General features: G+C 41.2%; 1 protein-coding gene and 2 non-coding genes across 15 annotated transcripts in view; all 3 read left to right on the forward strand.

The window, feature by feature from the left end:
- Window positions 1-13,056, forward strand: part of ccny (cyclin Y) — a 51,905-nt gene extending 38,849 nt beyond the window's left edge. For 3 of the 13 annotated variants that reach the window (XM_053412455.1, XM_053412461.1, XM_053412466.1), the window contains 10 exons: window positions 248-301; window positions 1,821-1,855; window positions 2,001-2,024; window positions 2,656-2,756; window positions 2,898-2,933; window positions 4,062-4,119; window positions 4,480-4,599; window positions 7,099-7,265; window positions 10,788-10,950; window positions 12,381-13,056. In XM_053412455.1, the coding sequence (XP_053268430.1) occupies window positions 248-301; window positions 1,821-1,855; window positions 2,001-2,024; window positions 2,656-2,756; window positions 2,898-2,933; window positions 4,062-4,119; window positions 4,480-4,599; window positions 7,099-7,265; window positions 10,788-10,950; window positions 12,381-12,497 (875 nt within the window). In that variant the 3' untranslated portion in view covers window positions 12,498-13,056. The remainder of the gene's footprint in view (window positions 1-247; window positions 302-1,820; window positions 1,856-2,000; window positions 2,025-2,655; window positions 2,757-2,897; window positions 2,934-4,061; window positions 4,120-4,479; window positions 4,600-7,098; window positions 7,266-10,787; window positions 10,951-12,380) is intronic. The other 10 variants (XM_053412457.1, XM_053412462.1, XM_053412468.1 and 7 more) reach the window with 5 other exon arrangements.
- trnag-ucc (transfer RNA glycine (anticodon UCC)) lies at window positions 7,532-7,603 on the forward strand. The gene has a single exon. It is a non-coding gene; the product is annotated as a tRNA-Gly (tRNA).
- trnag-ucc (transfer RNA glycine (anticodon UCC)) lies at window positions 8,759-8,830 on the forward strand. The gene has a single exon. It is a non-coding gene; the product is annotated as a tRNA-Gly (tRNA).
- Window positions 13,057-15,988: the final 2,932 nt, after the last annotated feature.

Genomic DNA, 15,988 nt, shown 5'->3' on the forward strand with positions numbered 1-15,988 from the left:
TCTTAGCCTGGAGGCTGATGTATTGATCTGATATTAGAGGATCAGACTCCATGCTCTTTTATTAGCCTTATCGGGCTGTTGTGTGAATGTTTGCCGGCCTACTTTCCCAACACATTGCACATAAATACCACATACAGGATGCCACACAACGGGCTCATTTGTAGACCGCAATCTTTATTTCATTGAACTCCTTTGTGCATCTATTTCATGAGCCAACGTAGAGACAACTTGGACTTTTGTTTTTCAGTTGCTGTGGCCAACAAAAGAGGTAAGCATGACTGTGTCTGGTCTCAGCAGACAGGTATGCTTACTGTGTGTTTGGGCTTGACACTTTATGTGTGTCGATCTGTATTGTCATCTGTCAGCAGGATATATAAATATATGTGCCGTCACTGCTGAGCTTCTGGTGTCTTTAAGCGTGTGTTTTTGTCTTCGTACATGCCGGTCCGTGAGTTACACTATTATGAATGGGGCTGCATGACTTACCCTTCTTGTCATTAGCACTTTTATTACCTGATCATGAGGGCCATATTTCGTGAATAACGTTTCAATATTAATAAAAGCTCAATGTATTGATTTAATGAGAACGATTCTTAATGTTTTGAGAATAAAGTCGTGATTAAATGAGGAAAAACTCATAATATCGCCAGAAAAAGTTCACAATTTTACAAGAAAAAAGTCTTAATATTGTGAGAATGAAGTCGTACTTTCATTAGAAAGAAGTCATAATTAACGAGAAAAATCATCACAAAATTCCATGAAAAAGTTGTGATTAAATAAGTCATATTATTGTGAGAATAAGGTTGTAATTTTAAAAGAAAAAAAGTCAAAATATAACGAGAATAAAGAAACAAACTAAGACACAAAGGATTGTGTGTTTCGTTGTGAAACTTTATAAAACTAAACTTAACAGGATGCTCCACAGACTGTCTCCAGAATTTTGGTTTAGCTGTGGCTTTAGGAAAATCTGCAGCCCTATTTATGATGTAATAGCCGGCTGCTGTTTGCTCGAAAGCAGCACACACAGTCAAATCTGCTCGTTGGGGGGGAAAAATGCGGGATGTGTGAGAGTTTCTGTCAATGTGTGTGTGTGTGTGTTTGTGTGTGTGTGTGTGTTTGAGTGTGTTTTTGTGTCAGAGAGGTGAGAGACAGTCAGTTCTGGTATATAAGGTGCCAGACAGCTTACATCACTTCTCCAGTTTGCTTCGCTCCCTTTCCCTCTTGTGTGTTTTCCTGCATCTTAGAGAACACACACACACACACACACACACACACACACACACACACACACACACACACACACACGGGTATAAACATATGGACACACTGCTGACATAAAGCTGTGTGTATTTGCCATATTCAGAATGACAAAAAGCAACACCCAGAGAAATGCCTAAATAATCATCAAGTCCATTAGTCATAATTTACAGTGCAATTGACCAGAAATACATTTAAATTCACTTCAACACTTGCATTAGCACGGCCACTATGCTTGATTTAATTTGGACTTGTGTTGGCCAAAATGATGAATGAGTTAATTCATGAGTTCGCCCTCTTTTCACACATTAAAACACAAATGTATGTTGAGAGAAAACCATTTCAGCGTCTCTGAATATATGAAGTGCTACGTGCTGAAATTGCTTTGCTTTTGTTTAATGTACTGTAGAATAATTAGAGAAAGGAAAAAAACTGCCCATCCATTATTCTCTTATGAACCCTGGGTAAATGCTGCTCCCTGTCTGTCAGGGTGGTGTACTGCACCGACACTGAGCCGCTTGCTCCAGCCCTGACACTTGTCCCTTCATCTTTTTTCTTTTCAGTCCGAGAAAAACGGAAGAGCCTTTACATCAACCACGTAAGTAGACTCAAGCACATTGGGAAAGTTAATGAAGTTCATTTGAGCAGTGATAAGATCCAACTGATTTCTTGGTTTTGTCATAAAATTGTGCTTATTATGATTATGCTGTTGGTAATTTTTAATGTCTTGTATTTCTTGCAAGTTCACACACATTTCGGAAAGCAAGGTAAACTCCTCAAAATAACTCAGCCCTTCCTTCACCATCATCCAACCCCATAGATTCCATTTATAGCGTCATGTTTAGTAACAAAAAAAGATGTCAGTGTTCATATGTAGTAGGTACATGCCATTATTTCAACACAGTGAAATGTAGAATTGATTTCATCCAATAATGGTGAAGTTCATCTTTGGTCATTATTCCTCAGGATGTGCTGTCAATAAGAATTTTATTTGGAAAAGAATAAGCATTTATTTTTTCCCTTTTATTTTGAAAAGAAAAATGAAATTCTCGGAGGACAAACAGCAAAACCAGGTTTCTGGGACTTTCTTATTCAACAACAAATGAATGCTTAATGCAAAAATTGGCACAAATGAGCTGATGAGAAGACAGTTCCTTTGTAAAAACAAGGTTAGGGGCTCTCGAAAGATGCTTTCCACCATAAATGCAATTCCTGCATGCAACCATGTGAGATGCTGACGGATGAATGACAGAATTAGTTTGTGGGTTTCCAGGTGGCCCACTTTTCATAGCCCTTCTCAGGCGTTTTAGTAGGTCTGAGTGTGACAGAAATAGAGGTTGACACGTGTGTGTTTGTGTGATTGTGTGCCCGTGCTGTGTGTTTGTTTGCGAACTCCAGCATAACCAAGGACCTGTGAGACGAAAGTACAGCTCGTGTTCCACCATATTCCTGGACGAGAGTACCGTCAGTCAACCCAACCTCAAAAACACCATCAAATGGTAATTTAGTCTCAGCTTAAACAAACTTGTTGTCTCTAATTGTCTGTAATTTTAATGTCCAATGATTAATTAAAGTGTTTTTCCTGGCTATAGTTTAATATGCATTGTGATGTCTATCTCCTTCTGTTTTTGTCTTTACAGTGTATCCCTTGCAATATACTACCACATAAAGAACAGGTATGACACATGTTTTCATACGTTCACTTAGCATACAAAGCTAAACCTGAGCAGACAGGAGTTTCCCCTTGTGGCTTATGTTGAAATATCTACTTCCCTGGGTCACTCCATGCCTCTGCAAAGAAAGGTTGTCTTGATTAAATGTGTTAAAAACAATGGCCCTCATGCAAGAACAACTCGTATGATACTCATCAGCCTTTAAAAAGACTGCTTTTCACAAACCTACTAGCCCAGTCTGACGGATGACATTTCGCCACAAATTGCTCTTCCTCCCGAGATCATGGTATACTGTTTAAAGTTGTCGGGGAATGAAGAGACCAGAAATTTCAGGGAGTGCGCCACGCCATGGGAAGTCCTTCCGTCTGGTTGGCTGCCAACTCTCTCCCCATAGGAAGACAATGGCACAATCAGTGCAGAGCGATTTTACCACCGATCATGTGTGGGCGGCTTTAGGCTCTTTTGGTAGGTTGCTTCATCACAATACCTGACTGAGTGTAGCGCCACCTGCTGTTTAATATTCTCTCGTCCACCTCTGTGACGGTCACATTATCTTGACTGCCTTTTATATAAGTCATGGGCCATTCTGCTTTTCAAAGGTGTTTTTAAGCATCAAACCTGAATTCAATCCATATTTTTTTTTTATCTCTTTCACAAAATTGCACTTCTCTGATGATACATAGTTAAAAGCTGGAATGGAACTTTCTCATTTCAACTACTGACTATGCTTAAATGATCTGTACTGGGAAGCTCTTCATTTTTCTGAAGGATTGCATCCTATAAATGGAGTGATACTTAGATCTGTGAAGTCTTTTTTTTAAATATGGTAATGTCTCATAAACGTGAACCTCTTCATGAACATTTTGTATAGTTGAGAGATTTTGGTGAATATGGATTGAATCACTGGTATGAACAAACCTGATGAGAATAAGAATGCGGTCTTGAACGTTGCCCAGTGTTTTCTAGTCTGTTTTCACTGTTATTATCAGGAGTCTTGTTGTTTGAAGTGCAGATGAATGCCCATAAATGGCTTTTTGAACAGGCAATATCTGATATGAAATGAGTTTCACACCATCTGTTTTTCATTCCTGTCATGCTCTGATGTTCCTCCCCCTCCGATTGTCATTTCAGAGAAGCCGACGGAAGAATGGTGTTAGACATTTTCGACGAGAGACTGCATCCGCTCTCGGTAAGATGCGTTTTCATTATACCAATTTTATAGAGTCGCCAGGATTCATCAAAAGACAAACCACACAAACAGATGAACAGCAAATAAGCTCACGCAGATCAAACAGTGGCGAAAGCCTTCTCGTAATCTCCGGAGCCATCTGGATCATTCACATTTATTTTTAGTGTATTTTTCAGGGTTTCAATCTGAGGATTAAGAGAAACACTCTGCTCGAAGCTCTAAATCACACCATTCAAAATAATACTCATTAATAAACAAAATACTCAGCTAGCAGCTTCCATTGTGGTAAAGATCAATCATTGTTTTTTAGTACGTTTCAAATTCATATCATTTATTTGTCTTATCTTTTATTTATCGCAGAAGTCTGAGATTCCTGCCGATTATGAAAAACACGACCCGGAGCAGAAGCAGATCTACCGCTTCGTCAGGACGCTGTTCAGCGCCGCACAGCTCACCGCTGAGTGTGCCATCGTCACACTGGTGAGTGTCTATGTGTGTGAGTTGCAGTGCTCACACTAGGAGGGAGTGTTGCTTCCCGATTCCTATTTTTTCCCTCTGTGGGGACTTATTTCTGTTGCCTCCCTCAGACTTTTTATTTCTAATTCTGGATTCATATGAAATGCTCTGTATATTCCTCTAGAGTATGTGTCTCTTAAGTTCTCACAGGAAATTGTGAAGTAACAGAAGACTGGAAGCAAGTTAGGAATTTAAGAACTTTCCTTTACCGTGATGGACTCCGAAGCGCAATGAATCCTGGGATAGGTTGGGCCAGGAAGGGTACACTCTTTGGATCGTGCTTCAATACCACGGATGTAGCCCCTGACTTGAGACACAGCTAATGTTTGAATGACAAGTATCAAATTCATTGTGCAGTCCCCTTCATACTACACTGTTTTACTTCTTATTATATTCTTCCCCATTTGAGCCGCACAGTGATCAGTTGATCTGTTCGAGCATCAGACCTCTCCTGTGACTTTTGCTCAGAAATCTCAACATGAAAGCATTTGGCTGTGGTCTGCTTGCACGGGGCTACTGTTTGCCGCAACATCACTGGCTCTGGATTCTTTGTTGTGCTTGTTTGTAGAGATGTGTGTGTCTGTGCAGTTGCATTCATATCACTCAGCATGTGGGCTGCTCCTCATTTCACGCGAGCTTTCTTCTGTCTGCTTCGGCTGCCAGATGAGAGTGTACATGCGCCGTGTGCTGGCAGCCTCTGGGTCACAAACACAGTTAGCTTAGCATGGCCCCACAGGCACAAAGCCCAGCCCAGCATGACCCGTCCAATTAGCCATCAGAGTTTAGCTAGCGGGATAGTCAAACCAGACTGTTGTCATTCCATTCGTCTAAACCAGAAGGGACAATCGTATGTCCAGTAGTCGCATGGTAATGACCCTCCAGCTCACCAGCGCCTACTTTCCAACAGTTTTCTAGGTTTCCGTTTAAGTTTTAAAGTCACATAATGCTGACAGTGCTGCTGCTGTGCAGATTCAGACAAGTTGAACGCACAGTATCTTTCACTCTGCCATAAAAAATACAGCGTCTCTGCAAACCAGAATTTTTTTTCCTCCAGACTTGTCAGCTGAGATGTCTAATCTTTAAGCTGAAGTGAGCGACCTGAATTCAGATCGCTGTTCAGCCTGCAGCTCATATTATTCAAGGGAAATGACATTTTAACTCCCTAATTAGTTCTTGGAAAAATACAAGAATATCATCAGATTTTAATCTAAGGTATTTCCTGCGACAAGTGATGCATGCAATCTTTATGGACAATCATCCGCTCCAGCTGTTTGGGACATGTCCCTATCTTTCAAAGTTCTGATCTGAAATTGAGATTTTATTCCCCCGCCGAAATTTGAGGTGTAGCCTCTTTCAGCAAGCTTGACATTAAGTTATCCCTGTACAGCAAACCACTGCAGGGTCCACTGACAAGAGCAAACTACAATGTGATGGAATACATTCTCTCATAGATCCTAACAAAACGATGATCAATGGATCTGCAGGATCAGTTGTTCCGACTTGTGAGAAACAGCTACCTGTGGGTTTGAGTGAGCTTTGTGATCTGCACACTGTGGGAATTCTGGCTACTGAAGGAGAGACAGAGAAATGGAAATGGGGGAGCGAGAGAGAGAGAGAGAGAGAGAGAGAGAGAGAGGCTAAGAGATGGACGTGTTCGATCCACATTCCACATGGATATTTTATGAGGAGCTCTGAGGGAAGAATTCATCATCTGCTGACATCTTGTTATTTTAGGTTTTATACCTGGAGGAGAAGTAGGCAGGAGAATGCAAAACAAGTCAAAAGTCTGTGAAGGAATGTAGTCAGGGGGAGTAGAGGGTAGTTAAATGTGATAAGAACATGGTTATTACATAGGAAAATTATTGATGAGATTTTTATTATGTCATGTTCTTGCTGATCTTTTGTGTATTGTGAAAATGTACATTTAAAAAAAAAAACTAAGATTTCAAGGAGCAATCACAGCTGATGTTTATAAACACACATGGTGATTGACAGGTGCGTGAGTTGACCTGACCGACTCAGCCTCCAGGAGTTCTCATTGTTAATCTGATGACACAACCTAAACCGTATTCGGACATGAACTCTGCAGACAATCGGGTGCGGACATTCTCTGCAGTTTTCTTTCACATATGAAAAATGCAGCAGGAGATTAGAGTGAGGAGTGAGACGCATTCACAACAACAGGAAATTATTATTTTATTTTTTTTCATTTTTTGCTTCTATCGTAGGTTTGCGTTCTCACGTTCAGCCCCTCAGGATACTTTACTCGAATCTTTCAGTTCAGTGCATGTCTGAAAGCAACACTAGTCTGATTTCATCACAAGATCTCGATTGATTGTTGTTCTAATGCTGCGTTCAATCTTTTGGAAGAAAAGAGAGACATTAAAGAGGTTTCTCAGTTACGTATTATATCTTTAATGCTTCTTCTGAGTTACTTATGTGTGTCACGCCTCTTTGTCTCAGGTGTACCTGGAGAGGCTCCTGACCTACGCTGAGATCGACATTGGTCCTGCCAACTGGAAGCGCATCGTGCTGGGAGCCATCCTCCTGGCGTCCAAGGTGTGGGACGATCAGGCCGTGTGGAACGTAGACTACTGCCAAATTCTCAAGGATATCACGGTGGAGGACATGTGAGTCACCGGAGACACACGGATCACATCATGTTCACAAATCATATTGTTGCTATGTAAAGGCAGATGGAATCAGCAGCTGATGATGGCTGTTAACAAACACTTACACATTGTCTTGTGAAGTCGGGTTTATTTAGATAGCATTTTAGAACAACCTCAGTCGACCTAAGTCTGTGTGTACCTCCTCCTTCCACTCCTCCTTTCCCTTCCCCCAAATGAATTCCAGACTTTCCTTCTATTCGCAGGGAAAAACAGTACTTTCCACAGCGATGGTGGTATAGTGGTGAGCATAGCTGCCTTCCAAGCAGTTGACCCGGGTTCGATTCCCGGCCATCGCAGATACACTTTTCATTGAGAGATAAGGAGCAGCCACTGTAAAGACCAGTCTTAATGTTTGAGCATAGAGTTTGAGTCATCTAGAAACATCAGGTTGGTCGACATCAGTGCAACAATAATTATTAATGTGGGGTATTCATCATAGATAATCACGTGGCAGTAGTTGTGTTTTTATTAAACCACAGGATGACACTGAAAATGTGATTTTACTCCTAATTACAAATACATGGTTTTATATAGACAATCCTTCATTATTCAACTTCTATTGGTTAGATGAAGTAAATTGGCTGCAGCTTTTTAACTTAATATCTTTTGTAAGAGCTGATAAAATGTGTTTAGTGACGTATTAGCAGTAGCTCTCAGATGGAGTTGATTCATGTGTTGAGCAGGACAGTTAGTTGACCAAGTCGAGCACAAAGAGTGAATCATGTAACTTTGTCCTTGTTCTAATTCAACAGTTAAAATGCAGTTTCTGCTACGGAACATACATTTAGTGTCGAGCTTATTACAAGCTTTCTATTTAGATATTTGTTTTCCCCCTATGTACTTATTTGCTTTTCTTTTTGCTGCGTACCTTAAGATCTTATGCTCGATTTGATATATTTTAAGTTGGCAGAATTCAAACATTTAAGAAGCCTCAACTAAGCTTTTTTGATTCCAATTGGCCCAACTTCGCTCCAATTCTAAACAGCAAGTTATCTCAGTCCAGTTTTTTTTCTGTTTTAAAAATAAATTGGGTTGGTGAGAAACAAGCCAATGTCAACAATAACCTCTTGTGCACCTCAGTGCTGCAGTGGTCTTGTGATGGAGAGATATCTGCAGTGGTTCCATAACAGCAGTCTAGCTCAAAAAGAAACCAGTGTTTGTCTGTGGGAGCTGCAGCTTCAAGTGACTGAATGCACCACACAATGCTTTAAATAAAGTTGGCATCGGAGTGAATACTGTAGCATTTTCCTAAGATGTTAAAAACCAAGAGGATTGAATTCACAGAGGAAACACGAGGTGTCCACCACCTGGAGTAGAGGATAACGTGTCTCGCTCTCGCTCTCTCTCTCTCTGTGTCTGTGTGTACCTCCTCCTTCCACTCCTCCTTTCCCTTCCCCCAAATGAATTCCAGACTTTCCTTCTATTCGCAGGGAAAAACAGTACTTTCCACAGCGATGGTGGTATAGTGGTGAGCATAGCTGCCTTCCAAGCAGTTGACCCGGGTTCGATTCCCGGCCATCGCAGTTACACTTTTATGTTTAAGGTTGTTCTTTTAGTCCAGCAGTTTACGGTTTTACAAGAGTTTAGGACATTTCGGCTTGAGTTGTAAGTGTTGCTGACGTGGTTTCATTGTTATTCTAGATGCTAGACTTTTGTACCTGTTTCGTATGTGTCTTCACCTCAGTGTGTGACAAACAGTCAGGGTCTTATTATGCTGAGAATAGCCTGTGTTTGTGAAGTCTGCCTGGGTTCAAGAGGTGTTGAGATAGGGTTCACTCTGGATACTAAATATTAAAATGAAAGTCGCTGTGTGTCATAGTTACTCTGAGTGTTTCAGACGTGCTAAAAGCATTTTGAGCATGTGGAACCCTCCGCTCTCTCCCATACACCACATCCGTCTCAAACCCACAGGAATGTCTGTATCAATCTGAGGTGGAACATGATGCTGAAGACGTGTGGCCACTGATACAACCTCTGACCTCCGCATTCATGCCCCTCTGTGCCAGCGGCTCTGTATTCTTGTCCTTAGGCACAGCTGACTTACTGTAATCCACCTGTGTCTGTGAGAGAGGAGCCCGGCATGTGCTTCAGCTGTGCATGCGGGAGTTTACCGGACAATATTTAACCACTGATTCCTTTGGAAGATCAGTGTTGTTTTTATTTTATTAGACACACAGCCCTTTACACCTCCTGCCTGTAAAATAACAGGAAGGGAGTTTAGGGAAGAATTATGCAAAGTGGAGAAACGGATGAGAATAGCTGAGAGAGTGCCCAGTGAGATAAAAAGAAGCAGTGTTATTAGGCAGAATGTGGATACAGTGAAGACTAAATATAGCTTGTCTGTTGCTGCATGGTTGAGGTTGAAAGGGGGGGGGGGGGGGGGGGGGGGGACAGACAGGAAGAGATGGATAGTGTTCTTCTTCTGTCGGTTGCAAAAAATGCAAAATGAATTGCTCGTGACTGAAGAGAAATAGATGAAAGCAGCTGTCACCGCGCTGCAGAGAGGATCACAGAGCTGTCGTGCACGAGGCAGCGCATGACAATAGCGTTTTTTCATGATGTGGGATTAATATTCTTTCTTACACATAATGCTGAGGGCCTCCAGTGCTCTGATATCGTTCCCTTTCTTTTGAGGAAAGGCTTAGATTTGGTGGGCGTGCTCGGGATTTACTCAGTGCTGGTGTGTGGGTATTGTGCACGTGAAAATAACACTGTGTGTGTGTGTGTGTGTGTGTGTGTGTGTGTGGTGTGTGTGTGTGTGTGTGTGTGTGTGTGTGTGTGTGTGTGTGTGTGTGTGTGTGTGTGTGTGAGAAACATTCGTTCTGACCTGAATTCTACAATCATTGGTCACTAAAATGTGATCTGATCTTCATCTATGTCACGAGTATAGACAAACACAATAATCATGTGTACTTCAGGGTTCATAAATCAAGTGCTTGAGTGTAGCTACATATATTGTCTTTCACATGAACAGGAGGAGTAACAGTTTACATTAAAGTAGAGAGCACTGTCCAAAAAGACCATCACCACTTACATTTCATTCCTATAAATCCACACCACTCTCATGGTATAGGGTGTAGGGTGTGGTAGAAACCAGTAATAGCTCGTTTGAAAACTACCCACAGATATAACGAAAAATGGAATTATATATTTGTATAAAACTGAAAAGTGGACATATATTAGCATAACAGAAAAAAGTACATAGAGGGAATAATATTTGCTCTAAATACAGTATGAGTAACAGAATCTAAAAAGGCTTCATTTTGATTTCAATTCAAATGTTAAGTGCGGTTCTAATTCTCTGTGTGTGTGGCGATGGATTTGCAAGGATGGTGTCAGGAGGACTTTAGCCTCTCTGTTTCCTCTTCAGTCCCTCTACACGATTTCTTTGCAGACAGAAATTCAACCTCAATAGACTCACTAACTAACCGCCTCCAACTAAATACCTGACCTGTCAAACCTCCTCTCTCCCTGCTAAAGGAATGAGCTGGAGCGTCAGTTCCTGGAGCTGCTGCAGTTCAACATCAACGTGCCGTCCAGCGTCTACGCCAAGTACTACTTCGATCTCCGCTCGCTCGCTGAGGCCAACAACCTCAGTTGCCCCCTTGAGCCCCTCAGCAGGGAAAAGGCCCAGAAACTGGAGGTGAGTAGCACACACACTGAAACCCCGTTCAGGTCTCGTATTAACATCTGTCCAGAGTGATTGATTCCCAAGTGGTCGAGCTCAGGTGTGAACACTTCCAAATGCATCCTTACATCACTCAAACCAGATTCGAAGGTTGTCTGGGACACATGGCCACATTCTTTTCGCTGTGGGAATCTAAAACCGTCCTTAGCCGAAGGTCCTCATACTTAGCTCACCCGTTACAGTTTCACAATAAACAAAACATACTTTTATGCCTCTTAGTATCAATATCCGGATTTGTTTGTAGCCACAATATAAACACGGACAATCACATAATGACTAATATTTGGTCAAATCTTTCTTCATAGCTACAAGCATTCATCCATTCATCCATTCATCCATTCATCCATTCATCCATAGGACACATCTCTAAACTCAAGCTGTGACAAATGTTAAGTCTGAACAGGGCCACAGAGAAGTGGAAGCAGATTTCAAGATTCAAGATTCAAGTTTCAAGATTTTTTATTGTCAAATGCACAACAATAACATTAAGCAGTCGCTGGCAGTGAAATGCTTGAGTCTCAGGCTCTCTTCTAGCAATGCTCTAGTAATTACAACCTATAAAATTAAAATAGAAATAGTATAAAATAGAATATCAAAATTTAAAATTTAAAATAAAGTATATAAATCTAAATATATATATAAACAGCTGAGGAGAAAATAAAGCAACAATAGCGCAAATATGCAAATTGTCACGGAGAGGAGTTTAAAAGTCTTATGGCCTGGGGGATGAAACTGTCTCTGAGGCTGGTCGTGCGGGCCCGGATGCTGCGGTACCGTTGGTCAGACGCGCTTACGGTTCAGGGCGGTGCAGCTGCCATACCAGGCGGTGATGCAGCAGTCAGGATGCTCATATTGGAGCTCAGGTCGGAAACATAACGAAAGAAGGGAAAAGGAAGCGGTTTGATCCAATCTGAATCAGATTAAAAGCTTCCTGACTGTGAAATAAAATAATCCAAGGCCATCAGGGTAATTAGTATTTTGGAAAGCTTCAGCTCAACGCACATTCACACAGAGACACAAGGCACAGAGTGTTGATCCTCTCTTGGGCGACGGATGTTGCAGTGTAATTAGCTTCTCTGCGTCAACATCTGTCCCTTTCTGCCTTTCTGCACTTAGCATTTCAAACAAGTCTGAGACACAGTGTTGATGTTGGAGGATGAGTCTGCCTGCTCTCTTTCACTTTATTAATCTAAAATAGACTACAGCAGACACTTTGACATTTCCAAGCAGCAAAATACTGGTATAATTAATAACATAAATAATGGCTGCTTGACTTTCTTGCTCCAGAGCCGTTGTACTGTGCATGATGTCTTGTACTTGAGTAGATTATAGATGCTTTTTTATGTGACTACTGCTTTCGATGACATTTTTCTTTTGACTTCCAGGCCATCGCACGTTTATGTGACGACATATACAAGAACTTAAGGAAACACACCAAGAAGCGGTCAGTGAGCGCAGACAACCTGGTGGTGGTGCGCTGGTGTCCGGCCATCGTTTCCTAACACTGGCTGCCGGCAGCGTGCGGCGGAGGAGCACATAGACCTGTCACACGTACTCTGATCTCAGCCTGGTCAGCAGGCAAACCAGGTGGGCAGCAGTCCTGTGGACCAGTGTCTTGAATACAAACACACAAGCACACACTTACACACACACACACACACAATCTGGCACTTTTACAAGTGTGATTGCGCCCTCCCTGGGTCGTTGTACATAAAACAAGTCCCACTGGCTGCCTGCACTGAACCAAACGGAGCTGAGCTGAACCAAACTGAAGTGTGTGTTTGTGTGACTGAGAGCTGTTGCAATGAAAACCTGGACTGCAGAAAAGAAGAGGCGGCCAAATGGAAACATAGAGTGTGTGAAGCTGGTAGAAGAAAAAATAGGAACAAAGTGTAAAGTGGCAGCGGCAACAGCGTTTCATAATTCTCTTTGAGGCTCAACTGTTTTATACGGTTGATTGACAAGGTCCATGAACATTCCTTTCTTTTTAATATTTTGCCTCAGTCTGTTTCTTGATGGCTTTCAGGCACATCTAAAACTTAAAATTCTCATTTCCTCACTTTTGCTGTTCTTTATCTGTTTATCCACGTTTCCGTCCAGAAACTCAAACACACACACAAAGGAGGGACGTGTACATTCCACTGTTAACTTTAGTGTACAGTAAATAAATTCCCGGACTGTGTATCGTCAGCCCTCCTCGACGTGATGTCTCATTTACATCGTAGCCATTTAACCGAAGGGTGGATGCAAGTCAGTGTTTAGCTCAAGGGCGCTGCGGCAGGACCCAGGAATTCAACAGTGTACCGATCCAGTTGCAGAAACGGTTTATCTCGACCGCCATTCAGATTCAGCTTAAAGCAATATCCATGCAGCACATGTACTTGGGAGAAGACAGACTGGAAGACGAGGGGGGTCACTGCTCTGAGACATGCTGTTGTACTTTCTTCACTGCCATTGTCCCAACCTGTGGTGCCTGTAATAAGCTAGTTTAACACTCTCCCCCCCCCCCCCCCCCCCCCCCCCCCCTTTCAAGTGAGGAAATAAAGAACAAATAACTGAAGTATTTTTATTTCTTTAACATTTTGTACGGTTCTTCCAGCTAACAAACAAACAAACAAACAGCACAAACGGAATATCGACATTTAGAAGCCACTTAACGCATGATTCTTCAGGGTTGTTTTTCTTGATGTTCTTCTGAAGTGGACGACATGAAGGGAAATGCTTTCAGTGACAATTCTGACAAACTTACAAAAAGATATATTGTAAAAAATAAAGATCTAAATTGTTTCTGTACAGTGTAAATACAGCTCTATCTCTAGACTGAAGTCGTACTGTTAAAAAAACAACAACACAGAACCCTTCCCCAAATAATGATGTTAGAATATTTATATTGGAACCGTTTTCAATGTACATGATGGGGACGGTAAATATGATTAAAGTAATTATTAACATTTAAATGGGACACACCACTGAAGATTTTTCTGTCTTGTTTTCTTGTTCTGATGTGTTCACACTGCAGGAAATGCCATTTTATGTGTCACATTCTTCATACGGTATAGATAGATGTACTGTATTGATCCCAAATAGGGAAATTATTGAAGTAAAAGTATAGAGATAATGCAAGACAACTGAGGCACATCTTTATCATTTGTCGTAATTTTTTAATAAGAATTTGTTAGCCCCACTTGGTGTAGACAACGCCAGATTCATAGTTTTCTGATAAAAGTAAATAATACCTGTTTTGTATGGAGTCCTGAGTCTGACTTAATGTGTCAGGTTTCTAGATTGATCAAAAATGTCGGTCGAACGAAGTACATCAATATTGTGAGTTAAATAAAACAGATGAAGCTGAAATATAAAGCTTTTATTGTTCATCTTATCAGGTTAAGGGGTTCAATTTCCAAAAAGGTTTTGGAAGAAACTTTCAAGCAAGAGTTAATGTTTTACATTTATTTTACCACCTGATTAGTGGTGAAGTAAAAAAAACAATGACTTTTCTATTACTCACTGATTGGAAGTTCAAGGACAAGTTTCAACACAGTTTAACTCCACATTTGAATGATTTGATAATATTACCAACTGATGGGTTCGTGATAACTGGCTTGATAACCTTTTAGAGCAGTTGGTCAGTTTTGGGGTTCCACAGTTTTTTACCTGAAATAATAAATCCTGACCTTTTAGCTTTTTTTCCCTTGATATTCATCACCTCAATAATAGGAAAATATACAGGATAGTAGTCGAGGCTAATCCCAGGAAATCTCGGGTAAACTCTGATTTAATTGGTTCATTTCATTTGAGTATTTTGAGGATATGGTTCGATCAATGGGTCAAGTAATGTCTTTAATACTTATGGTCATCTGGACTCACGTTATTCTTCACTACATCACTGTATGATTAAAAACATCAGTACATAACCTGGAAATGTCAAAACATTTTATAAAAAAATTAAAAGATCAGGAAAAGGTCTAATTCAGAACAGCGTAGGCTCCTTCAAGCCTCTGGGTTATTTTGTGCATTTCATCAGCAACTTCCGAGTCTCCACAACTGATCAGCTGCTGTGAGAAGGGACAGCTCTCTATGGAACGTCCGGTTCCATGCTTTGCTCTGAACCACTTGCTAATTAATAAAAGTACTCGAAAAAGGAGTGGGGACTCGAGAAGAGCAGCTGTCGTTTCTCACGGTGCTTTGGACGAGTGGGGAGAAAAAGTACAGAATACACGTCTTTAGGAAAGTAACCATCGCTGGAGTTGCCGTTGTGAGATCAAACTGTGAGAAGTGTTTGAAGATTGTATTTCCTATTTATTGTTTGTAAGTGTGTGTGTGTGTGTGTGTGCATACAGCCCAGTGAAGCGTTGATGCCATGTGGACAACTGTTCCGAGCCAAACAGGCTGTTGGTCCGTGGCGTCCTGTCTGATGGTTACTAGGTGTGCGTGTGTGTCATAGCCTCATGCACTGAACTCTACCTCTGCATAGGGTTGTACTTCTCTCTTGGTTGTCCTTCCTCTCTTCAGTTTTGGATTTGTACAAATTCCGCTTTGATCCTGACGGTTTCCTGTGCTGAAGTCAGTCAGCTGCTGTAGCTGTGACCTGTTTTATTTGTTTGTTTTCATGGATATTTTTCAACGAGTTGTACTGTATTCTGTCGTTACCCTCAGTGGATATCTTCCCATTTAGTGAGTCGGTTATTTGTTCCTGTTCTCAGTTTGCCAAACTCAGATCCCTCTCTTTCTCTGTGTTCTTTCTTCTTCTTCTTTGTATATTTTTTTTCTCTTATGATTTAAAGAACTGCTCCTGATTCTTTCTTCTCTTCTGAAGCAATGTTTAGAGAATCCTGCAAGAATTAAACTTTACAGCCTTGAAATAAAACCACATGTGACTATTGTTTTATCTAAATGTTCAAATGGAAAAGGTAATGGTGACACAAACACACACACACACACACACACAGAGAGATCTCAAACCTTCCTTCGTGGTGTTATCACAAATGCTTTC

This window comes from Pleuronectes platessa, chromosome 20 (assembly GCF_947347685.1).
Source record: "Pleuronectes platessa chromosome 20, fPlePla1.1, whole genome shotgun sequence".
Classification (NCBI taxonomy): domain Eukaryota; kingdom Metazoa; phylum Chordata; class Actinopteri; order Pleuronectiformes; family Pleuronectidae; genus Pleuronectes; species Pleuronectes platessa.